The 21,175-nt window shown below is 43.0% G+C and overlaps 1 protein-coding gene across 7 annotated transcripts in view; it reads right to left on the bottom strand.

Annotated features, from left to right (window-relative positions):
* Nucleotides 1–21,175, bottom strand: part of hipk3a (homeodomain interacting protein kinase 3a) — a 238,865-nt gene that overhangs the window by 40,806 nt on the left and 176,884 nt on the right. For all 7 annotated transcript variants that reach the window (XM_073049871.1, XM_073049872.1, XM_073049870.1 and 4 more), the window contains 3 exons: nucleotides 3,341–3,460; nucleotides 2,174–2,260; nucleotides 539–723 (listed from right to left, as the gene is read on the bottom strand). In XM_073049871.1, the coding sequence (XP_072905972.1) occupies nucleotides 539–723; nucleotides 2,174–2,260; nucleotides 3,341–3,460 (392 nt within the window). The remainder of the gene's footprint in view (nucleotides 1–538; nucleotides 724–2,173; nucleotides 2,261–3,340; nucleotides 3,461–21,175) is intronic.

Genomic DNA, 21,175 nt, shown 5'->3' with positions numbered 1-21,175 from the left:
AAAGAGGGTGTTGGGTATATGGAATGAGCTGCCAGAGGAAGTAGTTGAGGCAGGGACAATAACAATGCTTAAAAGACACTTTAGATAGGTTCATGGAAAGATTAGCTTTAGTTGTCACATATACATCAAAAGATACAGTGATATGTGTCATTTGCGTTGATGACCGACACAGTCTGAGGCTGTGCTGGGGACAGCCTGGAAGCATCACCATGTTTCCAGTGCCAAAATAGCTTGCGCACAATTTACTAACCCTAATCCATGTATCTTTGGAATGTGAGAGGAAACCAGAGCATCCTGAGGGAACACACAAAGTCATGGGCAGAAGATACAGACTCCTTACCGACTGCAGTGGAAATTGAACCCCAATCGCGATCATTGGCATTTTAAAGCATTGTGATCATCGCTGTGCTACCATGTAAGTTTAGAGGGATATAGGCCAAACATAGGCAAATGGGATTATGTTAGATGTGGTTGCTTGGATGAATTGGCCGAGGGGCCTGTTAACCATTCCCTTGGGATCGATGAGAGAGGGACCTACTGGTTGCTGTGTGGAAAGTCCAGTAGATGCTGCATGGCCACAAAGGGATGGCTCATCGCCTCCACCGGAGTGATCCTCTTCTCAGCGTCAATCAGCAACATCTTCTTCAACAGACTGACAAACTCCATGCGGTCTGCCTTCTCCGCCTGCAGGTCACTTCCCTCCAAATCCAACACCATGTTCACCTAAGGCCAGAAGGTACATTAAACTAAGAACCAGAATCAGGCTTATTATCACTGACATCTGTAACATTTGTGGTTTTGCAACAGTACAGTGTAATACATAGAATATTACTAGTCACAATACAGTAAAAATCAGAAATAGATAAATAGTGCAAAAAGAAAACTAAATAGTAAGGTGATGTTATGATGGCAAAAGGGAAGAAGCTGTTCCTAAAATGTTGATGGAGCATGTCTTCAAGCTCCTGTACCTTTTCCCTCATGGTCATAATGAAAAGATGCCACTGACGGTGAGGAGGCTAGTCCCCATTCTGGAGCAGGCTGAGTCTACAGCCCTCTACAGGGAACTCTGTCCACAAGGATTCTGCATCTTCCAATCCTATGTACCTCTCTCTATAGATCTGATTTCCTTTTTTACCAGCAGAGCCATGTCATCCCTCTGCTTACCTGACTATCCTTTCGATAGATTGTGTATCTTTGGATGTTAAGCTCTTAACTATGATCTTTAATCAGCCACGACTCAGAGATGCCTACAGCTTTATGCCTGCCAGTCTCTAACTGCACTACAAGATCACCTACCTTATTCCATATACTGCATGCATTCAAATACATTCAAAGTTCACAAAGTACAAGTATGTCACCATATACAACCCTGAGATTCATTTTCTTGTGTGCACATTCAATAAATCTATAGAATAATAACCATAATAAAATCAATGAAAGATTACCCAACTAAGTGTCCAACCAGAGTGCAGAAGACAACAAACTGTATAAATACAAAAAGAAAGAAATAATAATAATAATAATAAATAAATAGATAATAAATATCAAGAGCATGAGATGAAGAGTCCTTGAAAGTGAGTCCATAGATTGTGGGAACAGATCAGTGAGAATAGATGGGATAAACAGTTACTATCTTTTTTCTAAGGTGGCGATTTTAGGACCTCGTGATTAAGGTGAGAGGAAAGAAGTTTAAATATCTGAGGGGTAAATTTTTCCATACAGACGATGGTGAGAATTTGGAACAAACTGCAAGAGGAGGTAGATTACATTCCATTAGGCATCAGTAACCATAGAGTAGAGATGAAGTGGTAGTACAATGAGAAAAGCGATTACAGAATGTAGAATAAAGTGTTAGTTATAGAGAAAATGTAATGCAGGCAGACAAACAAGGTGCAAGGGTCACCATGAAGTAGATTATGAAATCGAGAGCTCATCTTTATTGTACAAGAGATCCTTGGGTCTGGTGGTGTGTGTTTTAAGCTTATCTGTCTTCTGCGTGATGAAAGAGGGGAGAAGAGAGAATAACTTTGACTATGTTTAAATGACATTTGGTCAGGTACCTGGAGAGGAGGGAACCTGTGCCTAACGCGGGCAAACGGGATTCAAGTAACAGACATCACCATTTTTGTGGAGGACAGTCAAAAGGACCTGTTTCAATGATTCTGTGACTTACGTGCGCTATATCATCCAAACTACTAAAGATATACTTTCTGGCTTCCTTCGATTTCATTCCTGTTTCCGTTTCGTGCTCTTCTGGAGTCTGAGAAAAGAAAAAGAGTAATGTATGACTTGTTTGATAGAGGGAAAATCCACCCAAATCAGTTTTCTTTCTCAGTTAATTGACTTTATATAAGATTGCAGATGCCGGAAACTTGGATCAAAACGCAAAATGCTAGAGCAGCTCAGTGGGCTGGGCAGCATCTATGAAGGGAAAAGGACAGTCAATGTTACAGGTCAATACCCTCCATCAGGACTCTTAGTCCAAGTGAACCCATAACTCAGGTCCTCAAGTCCCAGCAACATCCTTTTAAATTTTCTCAGCAATCTTCCGATCTTATTGATATCTTTCCTGTAAGTAGGTGATCAGAACTGTACGCAATACTCCAGATTTAGCCTAACCAACATCTTATACAACTTCAACATAACATCCCAACTCCTGCACTAAATACTCTGATTTAAGAAGGGCAATGTACCAAAAGTTTTTTTTTCCAAACCACTCTGTCCACACAGTGTCTTTGCTGTCAAAAGATCAAATGGTAAATTGGAAATAGATGAGCTGATGTAGGGACCGGACATCAGGCTTTGCTGCCAATTAATTACAATTAAATGGCATGGTCGTACAGCAGTCAGTGTAAAGATTTCCAATGCCATCTGTAATGTTGGGATTCGATTCCAGTAAGGAACTTGTACGTTTTCCCTGTGACCACGTGGGTTTCCTCCAGATGCTCCGCATCCCTCCTACTTTCTAAATCGTTCAGGTTAGTAAATTGTGGGCATGCTATGTTGGCACTGGAAGCGTGACAACACTTGCGGTCTACCCACAGTACAATCCTCGGACTGTGTTGTTCATTGACACAAAACAACATGATGTATGTGACAGAAAAGCCTATGTCTTTTTCTCCCTTTAATCAATTCAAACTCTGGATCTGAGCTATCATACAAAAAATGACCCACTGATATCTTGTGTCACAGAGAAACATATTGGGTGAGAAACAACACATGGCGTGAGTTTTAGTCAAAGGAACGCACCAAATAAAACAGGAACTAAAGAAAACAAAATGCACCTCACTGGAAATAAACCTTTAGATGTGATAACAAGTTTAACAAATTCAAAAAGTACCTTCATTTTCCACCCTGAATATGCTCCTTCGGTTTCTCTGGAGAAAAACCGCGTCGTTTTTGTCCCAACATTTAGTAAATGATCTCCTGGTAATCCTTGTGTTTGTGAAATATAACGTATCTGTGGGTTGAAAGAAAATCACTAATCGTTTAATTGGCTACATACAGAAAATAGAACATTAAAGGCCCTTTGGCCCACGATGATGTGCTAACCTGTTAACCTGCTTCAAGATCAATCTAGAGCTTCCCTCCTACATAGTTCTCAAAGCCCAATGGCTGAAGCCTGGAGGGCTGTCTGTATGAGTGGGAGAGGAAAAGGGGCTTGTTTTATTGATTGTTATGTTCCATTCTGATGTGTTCTGTGTTGTTCTGTTGAACATTGTGGGCATGCTAAATGGGCACTGGAATGTATGGCAGTTGACACAAATGACACATTTCACTCTCTGTTTCAATGTACATGTTATAAATAAATCTGAACCTAAACTTGAATGTAAGAGTCTCTTAAATGTCGCTCATGTATCTGCCTGGTGCAATGTATACAAAGTGTCAACAGTGGATAGAGGACTTCATGGGAAAAGGCTTATTTCCTTCACTGGTTCAGTGCTGCTCCCCACATCACTGCGTCCAAATCCCTGAACTTGTTTCCAAACAGCACCATCTGAGAACCTTAGACACAAGTACAACCAGTAATCCAAAGCATTAAACACACACAGACACAAAAACATTCGGTGCCTTACTTTATTGGGTACACCTATAGACCTGCAAGATAATGCAGATATGGTCAAGAGGTTTAATTGTTGTTCATACCAAACATCAGAATGGGGAGAAATGTGATCCAAGTGACTTTGACCATCTACTTTCTATAGACTTCACTTTTCTTGGACATTGGAGTTTCTATACCAGGCCATGATGCAACCAGTCAGGATACTCTTCACTGTGCATCTATATGAGTTTGTCAAGTTAGATGGCATGTTGAATCCACACAAACTTCTAGGAAAGTAAGAGTTCTAATAAAGTTGTGCCTTCTTTGTGATGGCACCTACCTGCTGGTCCCAATACAGATCCTCTGTTATTTGCAAAGGACTGAGAACGTAATTCTGAGAAAGCTTCTTCCACCCAGAAGCCCCACTCTCAGATGTTAAACAAGGCCATGCTTGGTTGGGTTGAGTTGTTCTCCAATCTTGGCAATTCTCTTGCAACCGTTTCATCACCATGTGAGGAAACGTTGTCAGTGCGTTGCTGACTCAGTGCGTCTCCAACTTAACCCAACCCAACCCAACCATCAACCACGAGTTACACATCATCCAAATTATTTTCAAGGCTGTGTTTGCAAGTTTCTGTAACTAAGGACACAAAACAAGATTGCAAATCACCTTTCGGAGAAGGGCAGAGATATGGTTTCTTAGCCTGACAAGTTTTGCCCTGAGCCAACCCAAATGCTGCTCGTGGGTTCTTGCTGTTCACAAAGTAGCTTCTGTCATTGTGTCGAAGAGCATAGAAACAAGGCCCTTCAGCCTGCACTGACTATCGTACATTGTTACAATAGAATTAATTTTTATTTAATTCTCCTCACCCTTCCATCAACTCCCATTGCTGTCTGTAAGGAGCTTGTACATTCTCTCCATGACAGTGTGGGTTGCCTCATTCCAAAGATGTACAGTTTAGGGTTAGTAAGTTATAGGTGTGCTAAATTTGAGCCAGAAGCGTGGCGATGCTTACCAGCTGCTCCCAGCATACCGCAAGTGATACATTTCAACGTATGCTTTGATGTACATGTGATAAATAAAGCTAATCTTAATCACTCTGTACATAGTTGGGTAAAGTTATAGTGGCCAATTAAATCACCATGTTCCACATCTGTGGGAGACAACCGGAACATTTGCAGGGAAATTTCTTTTGCCAAAGGGTGGCATACCTGTGGAATTCACTGTTACAGACAGGTGTGGAGAGAGTCAATGGATATATCTAAAGCAGAGATTGATAGGTTCTTGATTAGTCAGGGCGTCAAAGGTTACAGGTAGAAGGCAGGAGAATATGGATGTGAGGGATATCAAATCAGCCATGATGGAATGACAGAGCACACCTGATTGGCCAAATGGCCTTATTCTGGTCCTATGTCTTATGGAGCAAACTCGAGGGGCTGAACAGCCTAATTCTTCTCTTATGTTGCATGGATCCCATAAGGTAACAGAAAGAAGGTGCAAACTCCACACAGGCAGATTCCAAGGTCAGGACTGAACCTGGGTGCTTGGAGCTTTACAGAGCAGCACTACTTGCCATGTCTCGTGCTGCCTCCACAGAACAGCAACCTCAGTTCAAAGTGCTTTTGCTAAATGAGCAGTGCACAAGATTAACATTTTAAGGCATAAAATAGTGGTGCTAGAAACAAGGTTGGGCCAAGGATGATCTCATCATTGATTTACGTCACCTAAACTCAATAAATCATGAAATCAAGTCTGCATCTCTCTGCTTCAAGCCCGCATTATCAATTTTCAAATAGCTTTCTTTCCAAGTTCCTCCCTTAATGGCTCAGCCCTCTCCCTAGCCACCATGCAATAAAAAAAATTACAAAGAAAAGCTTCCATTAAAAGAATAAAAAAAGGTTTTCAGGTTATGGAAAACCTGATTCAAGCTGAATTATTCCATTTTTACTTGAAAGCACTTTTAACTAATAAGGCAGTAACTCTGCCTTGCTGAGGTAATTTGGAACAAAATTACTTTGAGAAGGAATGAAGCTATTTTGTTCTGATATAAAAGATGAAGATGGATAACAGATTCAGCACTTGTGAAGCTCACATGGTTTGATTTTTTTTTTGCTGTTTTTAAATTGGTAAATTGGTTACATAAGGACGTAAGAAATAAGAGCAGGAGTTGGCCAAACAGCCCGTGCTGCCTACTCCACCATTCAATGGCTGATATGGCTGTGGACTCAGCTCCACCTACCTGCCTTTTCCCTACTAAAAAAATATTATCATGTATGCCAAAGTACAGTGCAAAACCTGTTTTACATGCTGTCCATACAGGTTAATTCATTACATCGAAACCAGTGTTCTCCACCGGGTGCCACTGGGTCCAGGCTGGAGTTGATGCTGCCCCCCAGTATTTGCTCAGCAGAAGGCGAGATGTATTGTAGTCGACAGCAGATTTCTGCAGCATTCATGGACTCAGGGTCTGGACTGTTCTTTTTTGCATGGCTGTATTTCACTGTTATCTTGCATGTGCTTGCTATCTTGTGTGTGCTACGCGTGCTTTGTACTGTGTGTAACTGTTGGTACTGTGTTTTGCACCTTGGTCCAAGAGAAGTGCTATCTTGTCTGGCTGTATTCATGGGTATTCATGTATGATTCAATGATAACGGAACTTGAACTGAATTGACTTGAGGTAGATCAAGGTAAAACAATGAGGAATACAGTATTACAGAGAAACTGCAGAGCAGGGCAGAGAGTAAGGTGCAAGGTCACAACAAGGTAGATTGTGAGGTCAAGAGTCCGTCTTATCATACTAGGGAACTGTTCAATATTCTTACAAGAGCAGGGTAAAAGCTGTTCTTGAGCATGATGGCATGTGCTTTCAGACTTTTTTTATCTTCTGCCCAATGGGAGGGGGAGAATAGAGAATGGCCGGAGTGGGTGGGACTTTAATTACGCGGTTTGCTTTACCAACGCAGTAAAAAGTGCAGAGTCTGTGGAGGGGAGGCTGGTTTCTGTGATGTTCTGAGCTGGTTTTGTAGTTTCTTGTGGTCAGGGTGTACCAATCCATGATGCATCCAAATAGGATGCTTTCCTTGCTGCTTTGATAATAATTGGTGAGGGTCAAATTCCTCTTGGTTTTTTAAGGTTTTGCCAAAATATCATTGAATTTCTTGGTCTCCAAATTCTTCCTCAAGCTGTCCAGTGAGTTTTTTTTTACTCTCTCTACCAATGCTACCTGACCAATGCGTATTTCTATTTTGGTTTTGTTTGAAGATCACAGAAAATTTGATGGAAGATTCTCAAAATTAAGAGATGAAGAAGAAAGATATAAAACACATTGCTGAGTAGAAGCAGTTTCAATTAAATACAAAGATTAGCTCTATTTATCACAAATACATCAAAACACTCAGTGAAACATGCCATTTGCATCAACGACCAACACAGAGCGAGGATGCGCTGGAGGTGCTTCTGGCACCAACACAGTATGCTTTCAACCCTTACTAACCTGTATATCTTTGGAATGTGGGCTCACACTGGAGCACCCAGAAGAAACCCTCATAGTCATGGGGAGAATGTACAAACTCCTTATAGATAGTGGCAGGAATTGAACCCCTGATCGCTGGCACAGTAAAGCACTACATGAGCCGCTACACTACCATGCCGCCCATACAGTACATGGAAAGTGGAAAAGGGGAAAATCTGCTGAGCTATGTAGGGATTCAGGAAAATGAGACTAACTGGATATACTTTCTCCTCTTATTCGTGTGACCCTTGCTGCTGTGTTTCTTCTTCAGTATGCAACTCTATATCTCTATTATTCATCTCAGTTGCTTTGGAAGAGATCTACATTCTCGTATCTAGTGAAAAGTCACCAGGTGGCAAGGATCAAATTCTATACCACTCAAAAAATATTCCATGAAAAAATAAAACACACTGTCATAACACTATCATGCTGCGGCTTTGTAAAACTTCAGTTATGGCGAGCAGCTTCAAGTTCTTGCATCTTTGAAAATCTATCCTGGCCCCAACACATTGATGCAATCATGAAGAGGGCTCTACTTCATTAGGAACTTGAGGAGATTCAATCACCATAACATCGTACAGACTTCTCCAGACGGTCGGTGGAGAGTATTCTGAGATTGCATCACAGGCTGTTATGGAGGCTCAAAAGCACATAATTGCAGAGGGTTGTAGACTCAGCTCACTCCATCACAGACACAACCCTGCCTGCAATTAAGACATCTTCAAGAGGCGGCATTCGTCACCAAGGGTCCTCACCATTTGGGACATGCCCTCTTTATGTTATTACCATCAGGAAGAAAGTACAGGAGCCTGAAGATGCACACTCAGTGATTTGTGAGTTTTCAAGCTCCTGTACAAAACAATAGTTTCTTCCCCTCCACCATCAGATTTATGAACTATACATAATTTTATGTCTTTGCACAATACATTACGACTGCTGCAAAACATCAAATTTCATGTTACGATTGTCAGTGATAATAAATTTAATTGTGATTTGCTAGCCTTAGTCACCCCATTATAGGAAGGACATGGAGGCCTTGGAGAAGTTGGCCAAGATGCTGCCTCAATTAGATGATATGAACTACAAGGAGACATTGGACAGACTAGGGTTGTTTTCTCTGGAGCAGCAGAGGTTGTGGGGAGACCTGATAGAGGTATATAAAATTATCAAAGGTACAGGCAGACAGCCAGTGCATTTCCCCTCGGGTCAAAATGTCTAATACTGGAAGGCAGACATTTAAGGTGAGAGGAGGAAAGTTCAAAGGAGATGTGTGGAATAAGTTCTTTTTACACAGAGAGTTCTGGGTGCCTGGAATGCCTTGCCTGGGTGGTGGTGAAGACAAATATGATGGAGGCATTGAACAGGATCCTAGATAGGCACATGAATATTCAGAGAATGGAGGGACATGGACCACACACAGTGGAAGGGATTAGGTAGAGGTCCGAAGGAGCCATGAGGGCCAGTGACTCCCCAGATCACCAGTGCCAAAGATCTGCAACTTGAAAGTCAAACCCGTGATCAGCGGGTCATGTGGTCGATACCCAGAGGTCGGCAAATTCCAAAGGCAAAGGTGATGGTTGAAGTCCGGAGCTCAGCGGGTATGGAGGAGCAAGCCTGAATTTGACAAGTCTGGAAGCTTGAAGCCCGAGTCCATGCCAGGGACCAGAGGATGGAGGCTCAATGTCTGAGAGTCCAGGGCCAAGGACTAGAGGCCTGGAGGCAGTCTGTCTTGTGGTTGGAGGCCGATCACCCACCACCTTTTTGAAGTGTTGTCTTTTGAAAGTGTCCCCGATGCTGGAGAGACTAGTGCCCATCACAAATGGGTGGGTGGGTTGGCAAGGGGCTTATATTGATGTTGTTTTGTTTTGTTGTGTTATTATTGCTGCTTATTTTGCTCTGCTGAACACTGTGGAAAAGCTATGTTGGGGTCAGAATGTGAGGCAACACTTGCGGTGTGTGGTTGTTAACACAAACAACACATTTCACTGTATGCTTCAATGTAAGTGATAAAAAAGTGAATCTGAATTTGAAATTGAATTGGGTGTCATTAGCTCAAGTACATTCTGGGCCAAAGGGCCTGTTTCTGTGCTCTTCTACGTTCCATGATAGATTTAGATCCAATCTGAAATGACCTCACTTTTCTGTGCAATTATAATCACAACATCAAAACACTATCAACAAACTGAGAGACATCTCATCAACATCACTGAAGATCCATCATGGGCCCAACATGTTGATGCAATTATAAAGAAAGCTAAAAAGTGGCTAACCTTCAGCAGGAGTTTGAGGCAAATTGATACAACGCCAAAGACTCGTGCAAATTATTACAGATGTACCATGAAGAGCATTCAATGTGCTCTCCATGAGAATTTGAATGTCAAAGGACCAGACCTCATTGAGGAATCAGACGTGGAAAGGGTAAGCAGTTTGAAGTTCACCGAAGGCACTCGGAAATTTCTACAAATGTACCATGGAGAGCGGTTGCTTCACCACCTGGTATGGAAGGGTCACTACAGGATCAGAAAAAGCTGCAGTGACCTGCAAACTCAGCCAGCTCCATGATGGGCACCAGTCTCTCCAACATTGGGGACACTTTCAAAAGACAACACTTCAAAAAGGTGACATCAGTCATCACCCAGGACATGCCATCAAGGAGGTGGTACAGGAGCCTAAAGGCACACACTCAATTCTTTACCAGCAGCTTCTTCCTCTCTGTCATTAGATTTCTGAATGGACAGTGAACCCATGAACACTACCTCTGTATTTATTTAATTTAATATTTTCAATATATATTTCTTATTGTAATTTAAAGTATTTTCATTTATGTATCATACTGTAATGGGCTGTAAAACAACAAATATCATGACAACACACACAAAATGCTGGCGGATCTCAGCTGGTCAGACAGTATTTATGGAAATGAATGAACAGTTGACCAGTCCTGAAGAAGGGTCTCAGCCCAAAATGTTGACTATTTACTCATTTTTACAGATGCTGCTTGACCTGCTGAGTTCCTCCAGCAATCTGTGTATGTTGCTTTGGATTTCCAGCATCTACAGACTTTCTCGTATTTAAAATTTCATGACATATGCCAGTGATAGTAAACCTGATTCTGATACTGAAACTCTGTGGAAATTTCCTACACAGGCACAGCTTTAACAAACGTAGCTTCTCTTCGCCTGGAGCTGTTTTTTCTCTGTCCAAGTGAAAGTGGAGAGTGTCAGATGAGAACGAGGGCTTGTTTAAAAATACCTTCTGCTGGTGTGAGGTAATGAGAGCCTATTTTGGCACAGGAGGCCTTAAGATTGCTGGATGACAGGAGGGTGCAATTCCAGTCCAGATATCACGGGTTTTGTGATTTACTGCTTGGCACTTAAGAATGACCAACGGGATTGGAGAGCTAGTGGAGAGGGTCACCAACCAGACTCCTTCACAGGGTCAATCTTTAGACAGAGTCAGAATCTGGCTTAATATTACTTGTGTATGTCATGAAAGCTGTTATTTTATGGCAGGACAGTGCAATACATAAAAATCTATAAATTACAGTAAGAAATATATGAGATAAATTAAATAAGTAGAACATAAAGAGAACAAAGAAACTTAGTAGCACCGTGGTAGCACAGCAGTTAGTGTGATGCTATCACAGCTCAAGGCTTTCGGATTTGTGAGTTCCATTTCAGTGCCGCTGTAAGGAATTTGAATGTTCTCTCCCTGACTGCGTGAGTTTCGTGTACCAAGATACAGGAACATCACAGTAGCATGGCAGTTAGTGTAACACTATTGCACCCTGGGAATAGGAGTTTGGAGTGCTCTGCCCGTGAGCGTGTGGGTTTCTCCAGGTGCTCATTTCCTTTCACAGTCCAAAGATGTTCTGGTTTGTTGGTTAATTGGTCATTGTTAACTATCCCGTGATTAGGGTGGCGTTAAATAAGCCAGTTGCTGGATTGTGCGGCTCATTGGGCCAGAAGGGCCTATTCCACACTAGATTGCTAGGTAAATCAATAAATAGTCAGGTGGTGTTCATGGGTTGGTTCATAATCTGTTTAAGAGTTTGATGGTGGTGGTGAAGAAGCTGTCCCTAAAAGGTATCTTCAGGCTTCTCCTCTCTGATGGTAGGATTGAGAGGAGAGCACGTCCCTGGGTGACGGAGGTCCTTACTGATGGATGGCACCTTTTTAAGATGCCCTCCTGATGAAGGGCCTCGGTCTGAATTTTCAACTGTTCATTTCCCTCCATAGGAGCTGTTAGAGCTGCTGAGATCCTCCCCTCATTTTGTGTGTGTGTGCACGTGTATTGCCCAAGCAAAGCACTTGTAGGACGAAAAGGACGTGCATTCCGCTCTGAAACAGAGGGCACTTGCTCGGCTCTTCGGGGAAGGCTTTGAATTCTGGCACTTAGTGTGGTGCGGAACATTTACGCAGAGCAGAGAGGATCCTGCAGTAACTGGCCAAGCAGCTTGGCTCAGATTCATGTATTAGAGGCCTCAGAAGGTCACAGTGAGGAATCACAACAGTGCCCTCATCCATTTATGGCATTTTCTGAGCAGAGTGTAAACAAGAGTACGTGTGTGTGTGTGTGTGTGTGTGTGTGTGTGTGTGTGTGTGTGTGTGTGTGTGTGTGTGTGTGTGTGTGTGTGTGTGTGTGTGTGTGTGTGTGTGTGTGTGTGTGTGTGTGTGTGTGTGTGTGTATATATATGGTTGTGTCTATGTGCATCTCTCTCACTCTCTCTCATGCACACTCTTTTTAAAAACAACCTATAGCGGGGCTCAAACTGCAAAATTACTTTAATAGCTACCAGGGACCAAACTTTCCATTTTTGATCAGAGGAGGGATTTAACACTTGGATAAGTTGGCCTTTTCCTGCCAGAAATAACATTTTCACTAATTTTCCAGACACGCAGGACACTGGCCTGGCTGCAAATGAAAAGAATTCCTAGCAGAAGACAGAAATATTTACAGCACCGATACTAACAGCTTAGTCAAACAGGTACTTAGCTTTTGGGTTGTAAGTATTTCCTGAAGTTGCCGTCATTACTGCAGCTGCTAACAGTCTCCTGACTGCATAGCCCATTCGGAAAAGCAGTTAACCAGATTAGGAAAACAAACTTGCATTTTTATCACGGCCTAAAAATTCTCCTGTACAGCATAACAATTTTATCTCAATCCCAGTTTGTGCATGCATAACACACCCCTACAAATCCTATCCCTACCTGTGATGATTCTTCTTGCAGGGAAGATATTATTTATTTATTTACTTACTTACTTAAAGATCCCGCCTAATTATGCCCATGTGCCCAATTAACCCACTAACCAGAACATTTTGGGGTTATAGGAGGAAACCGGAGCTCCTGCAGGAAACCCATGCAGTCACAGGGAGAAAGTACAAACTCCTTCCAGACAGCAGTGCGAATTCAACCTGGGTCATGGCGCTGCAAATATCATTACGCTAACCATCGTGCCACCATACTGCCACAATTATGATGAGCAAGGTGTGATTTGACATCACCCTTGCAGTGTGCTGGAGACCCATGAGCGACATAACCACTCACACTGAAGTGGGGTTTCACTAAAGGGTTGACGTGTGTCATGAATTATTCAAAGAAATAACAAAGGACGCCATGCATGGGACAAAGAATATTACAGCACAGATGTTGTGTCAAGCTTATAACCAACTCTAAGATGATCTATCCCTTCCCTCCTGTAAAACCCTCCATTTTTCTATCATCCATGTACCTATCTAAGACTCTTATAAGTCCCCAATGTATTGGCCCTACCACCATTCCAGCACAGTTTTTCACACACTCACCACTCTCTATTTAAAAAATTTAACCTTTGACAATTACCCCCCCTATACTTTCCAACAATCACCTTAAATGATGCCCCCTTGTATTAGCCATTTCCATCCTGGGGAAAGTCTCTGGCTGTCCACTCAACCACTGCCTCTTACCATCTAACCGGCCACATCTCACCTTCCTTCACTTCAAAGAGAAAAGCCCAAGTTCGGTCCAACCATACCTCATAAGACATGCTCTCTAGTCTATTCAGCATCCAGGTAAATCTCCTCTGCACCATCTCTAAAGCTTCCACAACCTTCCTATAATGTGACCAGAACTGAACACAATATTCCAAATAACTAGTGTTTTATAGAAGTGCAACCTTACCCTGGGGCTGTGCGGCAGGATGCTACGATAGCACAGCGGTTCACACAGCGCTATTACAGCTTGGGGGTTCCAGACTTCGGAGTTCAATTCCCGTGCTGCCTGTAAGGAGTTCTCCCCACGAATGCATGGGTTTCCTGTGGGTGCTCTGGTTTCCTCCCACAGTCCAAAACTGTACTGGTTAGTCAGTCAATTGGTCACTGTACAGCACAGAGTAGGTCTTTGCAGCCCGTCGAGCCACACCACCCCAGCAATCCCAACAAACCCAATTAACCCGAACCTAATCACAGGACAATTTAAAACCAGCACTACTTTTCTGTTCAGGGGTGAGGTTCAATCCCCTACCACCTTCTGGATGGGATCTTGTTAGCTCACCTCCCCTCTAATGCTATAATACTGCTAATGACTTTAAGCTTCTGCCCCTGGTGTTTGACTCCTCTGCCAAGGGAAATAATTCCCTCCCAGTTACTCTGACTGGATTCTCCCAATTTTATGCAGCTTAATTAACTCTCCTCCAGCCTCCTCTGAAGCAAAGAAAACAACTGTAGCTTTTGCAGTTACTTCGAGTAGCTATAATTTTCCAGTCTCTGTACCCTTTCCTGTAAGGCCATAAGCAAAATTATGGCTTATCTATACCTTTTGTGACACAGTCTCATAGTCCGTAGCTCTTTCTATCAGGCTTCCATTGTGTTCTATATTTTTAAAATCAAATGTTTATATATAAAGTTAATTAACTGTAAAAACCTCTTCTTCAATGTCTGCAAAGCAAAAGAGTGGTCACTGACTCAGGAAGGGGGTGGGTGTACATACTTGTTAGATGTGTGGGTTATGACCAAAGAAAAAATGGCTGGAGTTGCTAGCATTTTAGTGCAAGGGTGTTTATTAGACATGTAAAAAAAAAATCGCACTTACAAACATCAGTGAAAAGAAAAATGCCAGTATTTACAAAATGATATCTACAGGTAAACACAATAATAGCTCCATACTTATTCTTGTCCAGTGTGAACCTTCAGCATCCCCTACCTCTCACTTTCTCTCTCTCTCCCCCCCCCCCCAATGAAGGCAAAGAGGTCCTTTTTATTTTCCACAAGGACATACCATCTTTAATTACCAACAAAGTTAACTTAGGATGACATATGAAATAGTGATGCACCCCACAATATAGTTACAATCGTATTACAAAATAAACAAGTAGAGTATCTACCTTAAATACAGTATGCAAACAACGTATACAGATTTATACATATCCATTAATAAATAAATGGAATATTCTGCTCTGTATGGCGGGAAAGGCATCACAAAGCCAACTCAAGCACATCAGCTTGGTTTAGAACCCAGCAGGAAAGCAGCACATTGTCCTGTTATTAGGCTCGTTTAAATTGGGGGTTGCTTGATGGTGGAGCTCATTGAGCCAGAAACATCTGTTGCGCACTGTATTTCAAAATGAATGAATGAACAAATAGACAATACATACATGCACACAATCCAGGGTGTAGTTTCAACTGGTTTATCTAACTGAGCCGTGAACAACTTCCTTATCTTCAGTCAAGAACAACAGCACCTTCTCACTGGTATCTACGAATCATGAACTTAGAGGGAATGGACATTCTTTCTCTGTATTTCTTATCGTGCTCTACCTTCATCAATGTGTTTAGTCACATCTTCAAAAAATTCAATCAGGCTCGTAAGGCACGACCTGCCTTTGACAAAACCATGCTGACTATTTCTAATCATATTATGCCTCTCCAAATGTTCATAAATCCTGCCTCTCAGGATCTTTTCCATCAATTTACCAACCACTGAAGTAAGACTCACTGGTCTATAATTTCCTGGGCTATCTCTACTCCCTTTCTTGAATAAGGGAAAAACATCTGTAACCATCCAATCCTCTGGAACCTCCCCATCCGCATTGATGATGCAAAGATCATTACCAGAGGCTCAGCGATCTCCCTCAGTAGCCTGGGGTACATCTCGTCCAGTTCTGGAGACTTATCCAACTTGATGCTTTCCAACACATACAGCAAGCTGGAGGAACTCAGCAGGTCGGGCAGCATTCGTGGAAACAAGCAGTCAACGTTTCGGGCCAAGACTTTTCGTCAGGACTGAAGAGGGAGGGATCAGGGGCCCTATGCCCCCCTCCCTCTTCAGTCCTGATGAAGGTTCTCAGCCCGAAACGTTCATTTGTTAGTATTTTCTAGTTAAAGTTAGAAGTGTTTTAAGTATATTTGTTTTCTGTACTACATCCCGGGATGCTATGACGTCACATCCGGTTTCGCCGCGTCTTGTGGGAAAATGCCGGTTTGCGATAAACGGAAAGGTGGGTCGCATTAGACCCGTGCGAGAACGCTGCTTTTAAGTTAAAGGCGATCAATAACTTTTCCTGGTAGGCTGCAGTATATATTTTTTTACCAGTCGTTAGGAGATATTGGAATGTTGTTCGTGCACTGTTCAGTAAAAAAGTGTATGTATATTTAAAAGTAGCCGTGTTACAGGCACGGTTCGAAAAAAAGCATTTGCAATATGTATTTGTTTATGTTACCATACGGATTTAATTAAAAGTTAAAAAATCCTCACGTGTAATATCTTTCTGTGTAAATATCTCATATTACAACGTGGGACACCTGCGGCTTAAAATCCGGTGCGGCTTGTACAAGTACAAAATTGATTTTCTTTCTAAAATTAGAGCCTGCGGCTTTTAATCAGGTGCGCTCTGTAGTACGGAATCTACGGTAAACATTTTCCTAACTTGCCTGTTCTTATCCCTCTCCAATGCCATGGTAAAGAAAGTAGAATTGTGATCACTATCTCCAAAATGCTCTCCCACTGAGAGACCTGACAGCTGACCTGGTTCATTTCCCAATACTAGATCAAGTACCGCCTCTCCTCTTGCAGGCATATCTACTAATTGTGTCAGGAAACCTTCCTGAACACACCTAACAAACTCCATCTAAACCCCTTGCTCTAGGGAAATGCCAATCAATATTTGGGAAATTAAAATCTCCCACCACAACAACCCTGCTATTATTACACCTTTCCAGAATCTGTCTCCTTATCTGCTCCTCGATGTCCCTGTTACTATGGGGTAGTCTATAAAAAAAAACACCCAGTAAAGTTATTGACTCCTTCCTGTTTCTAACTTCCACCTACAGAGACTCTGTAGACAATCCCTCTGACTACCTCCTTTTCTGTAGCCCTGACACTATCTCTGATCAGCAGTGTCACACCCCCATCTCTTTTGCCTCCCTCTCTGTCCTTTCTGAAACATCTAAAGCCCGGCACTCTATGTAACCATTCCTGCCCCTGAACCATCCAAGTCTCTGTAATGGCTACAACATCATAGCTCCAAGTACTGATCCAAGCTCTAAGCTCATCCGCTTTGTTCATGATGCTTTTTGCATTAAAATAGACACATCTCAAACCATCAGTCTAAGCATATCCCTTCTCTATCACCTACCTGTCCTCCCTCTCGCACTGCCTGCATGCTTTCCTATTTGTGAGCCAACCACCCCTTCCTCCATCTCTTCAGTTCGGTTCCCACCCCCCAGCAATTCTAGTTTAAACTCTCCCCAATAGCCTTAGCAAACTTCCCTGCCAAGATATTGGTCCCCCTCAGATTCAAGTGCAACCCATCCTTTTAGTACAGGTCCTGCCCATCCCAAAAGAAGTCCCAATGATCCAGAAATCTGAATCCCTGCCCCTTGGCTCCAATCCCTCAGCCACGCAGTTATCCTCCACTTCACTCTATTCCTATACTCACTGTCGTATGGCACAGGCAGTAATCCCGAGGTCACTACCTTTGAGGTACTGCTTCTCAACTACCTTCCTAACTCCCTGTAGTCTGTTTTCAGGACCTCCTCTCTTTTCCTATCTATGTTGTTGGTACCAATATGTACCACAACCTCTGGCTGTTCACCTTCCCACTTCAGGATATCACGGACGTGATCAGAAACATCCCGGACCCTGGCACCTGGGAGGCAAACTACCATCTGTGTTACTTTCCTGTGTCCACAGAATTGCCTGTCTGACCCCCTAACTATAGAGTCCCCTATTACTGCTGCCTTCTTCCTTTCCCTACCTTTCTGAGCCACAGGGCCAAACACTGAGGCAGACGCATGGCCACTGTTGCTTCCCCCAGGTAGGCAGCCCCCCAAAAAGTACTCAAACAGAAGTACTTATTGTTAAGGGGGACATCCATATGGGTACCCTCTCATATCTGACTCTTGCCCTTCCCTCTCCTGACTGTTACCTACTTATCTGTCTTCCAAGGCCCCAGTGTGACTATTTGCCTGTAGCTTCTCTCTATTACTTACTCACTTCCCTGACCAGACAAAGGTCATCAAGCTGGATCTCCAGTTCCCTAAGGAGCTGCAGCTCGATGCACCAGGTACAGATGTGGCCGTCCGGAAGGCTAAGAGTCTCCCGGACATCCCACATCTGACACCCAGTGTAGAACATCGTCCTCACTGACATATTTCCTGTTTCTATTTCTCATAGGTAACCTACCTCGCCTCAACCTGTTAACACCTATTGACATAGGTGTTTGCATTTTCTGAGTGATCTAAGGCCGTGTGAGGAGCCAGTGAGATTGCGTTACCTGTAGACCTAGTGTGGCAATAGGCAAATTACAGTGGGTCCAGGCCCTTGCTGAGACAGTTCATTCTAACCATGCTCAAACTCACAAAGCACTTCATCACCATAGATGTGAGTGTTACTGGGTTATTGTCATGAAGGCTGCCCACACTACTCTTCTAGGTCTCTGGTATAATTGTTGCCTTTTTGAAGCAGATGGGAACTTCTGCCCGTAGAAGTGAGAGGTTGAAAATGTCCTTGGATACTCCCGCCAATCAGTTGGCACAAATTTTCAGAAACTTATCAGTTACTCTGTCGGGGGCTGCCACCTTGCGAGGGTTAAAGACAGCCTAACATTGGCCTCAGAGACAGAGATCACAGGGTCACCGGGTGCAGCAAGGATCTTCACAGTTGTAGTTCCATTCTCTCTTTCAAAGCAGGCATAGAAAGTGTTGAGCTCATGTGGAAGTCAAGCATCGCTGTTCTGTCTGTGCACAACTACATATCAATTAAATAACAGCACGCATGCGCGTGATGGCTTTAACTGGTGTATTCACATTGCACCAAAAAAGAGAACAATGTGCATGCGTAGACTATAGATCAATATGTAGTGCTAAGGGGGGGGGGGGGCATTGCTCTAAAAGAAATAGATCCTACATAGCACTGCCTCCCCCTTTAGATTAATGCAACACAAAACGGTATATGTACAAAACATTCAATTTCCCTTTCATAAACCCATATTCCAAAAAACATGCTTTCACAGTAACAGTCCATAACTAATTTCACAGTTCTAAAGGTTCAGTCCTTTGGGTGGTGCTCTGTTTCTTTCAGGATAGCGCCTCTAGACCTGTGAAGCAGCATCAGGTTTGCCAAGTGTCTTGTCTACGATAACATTCTCATCATGCCTCTGGACCGCTGGAGCAGCATCAGGTTTGGTAGGTGTCTTGTCTACGATAACATTCTCATCGTGCCTCTGGACCGCTGGAGCAGCATCAGGTTTGGTAGGTGTCTTGTCTAAGATAACGTTCTCAGTTTACCATGTCACGTTGTTGTCAGTGACATGAGAGGTAAGTCCGGTGACTATAATGTGTCCGTCTTGTTGGATGCAATTGACTAAGATGTGTTCTTTGGGATGAGCATCCAGTATCTGGTCCACATAACGTCTCCATGTATGACCTCCAACATCCACTCTGTACATCAGTGGTCCAGTTCTTGTAGCTATCGTACCGAGTGTCCTCTTGTGTTCTCGGTAATCACGCACTAGGACTTCCTGTCCAATCTCCTTGCTGCTTCACTTGGCAATGGGCTGAATTGTTTATACTGTGCTTCCCTGGTTTCAGGAGGTCTATGCCAGATCTCAGATTCCTGTTCATGAACAGCATTGCAGGAGTTTGATTTATCATCGCATGAACAGAGTTCGGATACACAAAAGGGAGATTGCCCACCTTGTGCTGTAGAGAAATGTCCTCCTTGTCCATCACTTTAATGGACTTCTTGAAGGTTTGGATAAACCTTTCAGCTAACCCATCCATTGCTGGGTGGTGAGGAACTGACTTGAAATGTCTGATGTCATTCTTCTTCATGAAGTTGGAATTCTTCTGACGTGTATTGTGGTCTGTTGTCACTCACAATATGTTCTGACAAGCCAGTTCTGGAGAAGATAGTCCTCAGAGTGGAGACTGTCTTTGCTGACTTGGTTGACTACATTACTATAAACTCCGGCCTCTTCAAATAAGCATCCACAGCAATCAGAATCATGGAGTCCACATGAATGGCCAAGCAAAGTCAATATGTACTCTTTGCCATAGTGACGACAGCCATTCCCACGGGAGTAATGGTTCCCGTGGGGGTGCATTTTGAACTTTTTGGCATCCCAAACAGCTTTTGACCAAGTTTTCAATCTGTTTATCTATTTCCAGCCACCACACATAACTCCAGGCAAGACTCTTCTTCTTGACTATACCCAGGTGTCCTTCATGCAAATGGTTTAACACTCCGATGCGCAGTTTAGAGGGAACAACAACACAAGGTTCTCATATCAGCATTCTTTCATATACCAACAGTTGGTGTTGTCTCACTGAGAACTCTGGAAACATAGGGTTACCGTGAGCTGGCTGCCTTTGCATGGTGACTTTTCACAACGTCGGGTCATTCCTTGTTTCCCTGTGTATTTCAGAATTTGTTACCGGCAACTGGTCCACCAATGCAGTGTGGAACACTTTTGATGGGTCACAGTATAAAGATTTCTTCAGATGCCAATAGTGGAAGACGTGACAAGCCATCAGCATTGCTGTGTTGTTTGGTACCCTTGAACTCTATATCATAAGAATGGGTTCCTAGGAATAGTGCCCACAATGTTGTAACTGGGTGGCAGTCATCACTGGAATCCCTATGCTGGGATTAAAAATGGATACAAGGGCTGGTGATCTGTCATTAGCATAAACTTTTGTCCACAGATAGGGTGGTGGAACTTCGTTATTCCCCATACTAGACTAAGGACCTCTTGGTTGATCTGTGTGTAGCTGTTTTCTGAACTTGTCAGTGATCTTGAAGCAAATGCAATAGGGCATTCAGATCCATCTTTCATACTGTGTCACAAAACAGCTCCAATGCCATAAGGGGACACATCGCAAGCCAGTCTGATGGGCAGGGATGGGCCATATGGGTGAGTAGCTCATCGAATATTATTAGTTTCTTTGTTTCCGTGAATGCTTTTTCACATATTTCTGACCATTTCCACTTTGTTCCTGTCTGCAACAGTGCATTCACTGGAAGCAAAGTTTGGGAGAAACTGGTGATGGTAGTTTACAAGGCCCAAGTATGGCCTGAGTTGTAACACATTTTCTGGTTTGAGTGTCTGTAGCAATGCTTCAGTCTTCTCTTGTGACTTAAGC

The sequence above is a fragment of the Hemitrygon akajei genome, chromosome 6 (genome assembly GCF_048418815.1).
Source record: "Hemitrygon akajei chromosome 6, sHemAka1.3, whole genome shotgun sequence".
Classification (NCBI taxonomy): domain Eukaryota; kingdom Metazoa; phylum Chordata; class Chondrichthyes; order Myliobatiformes; family Dasyatidae; genus Hemitrygon; species Hemitrygon akajei.
The sequence above is the reverse complement of the archived record's forward strand: the minus strand, read 5'-3'. Positions and strand labels throughout refer to the sequence as shown.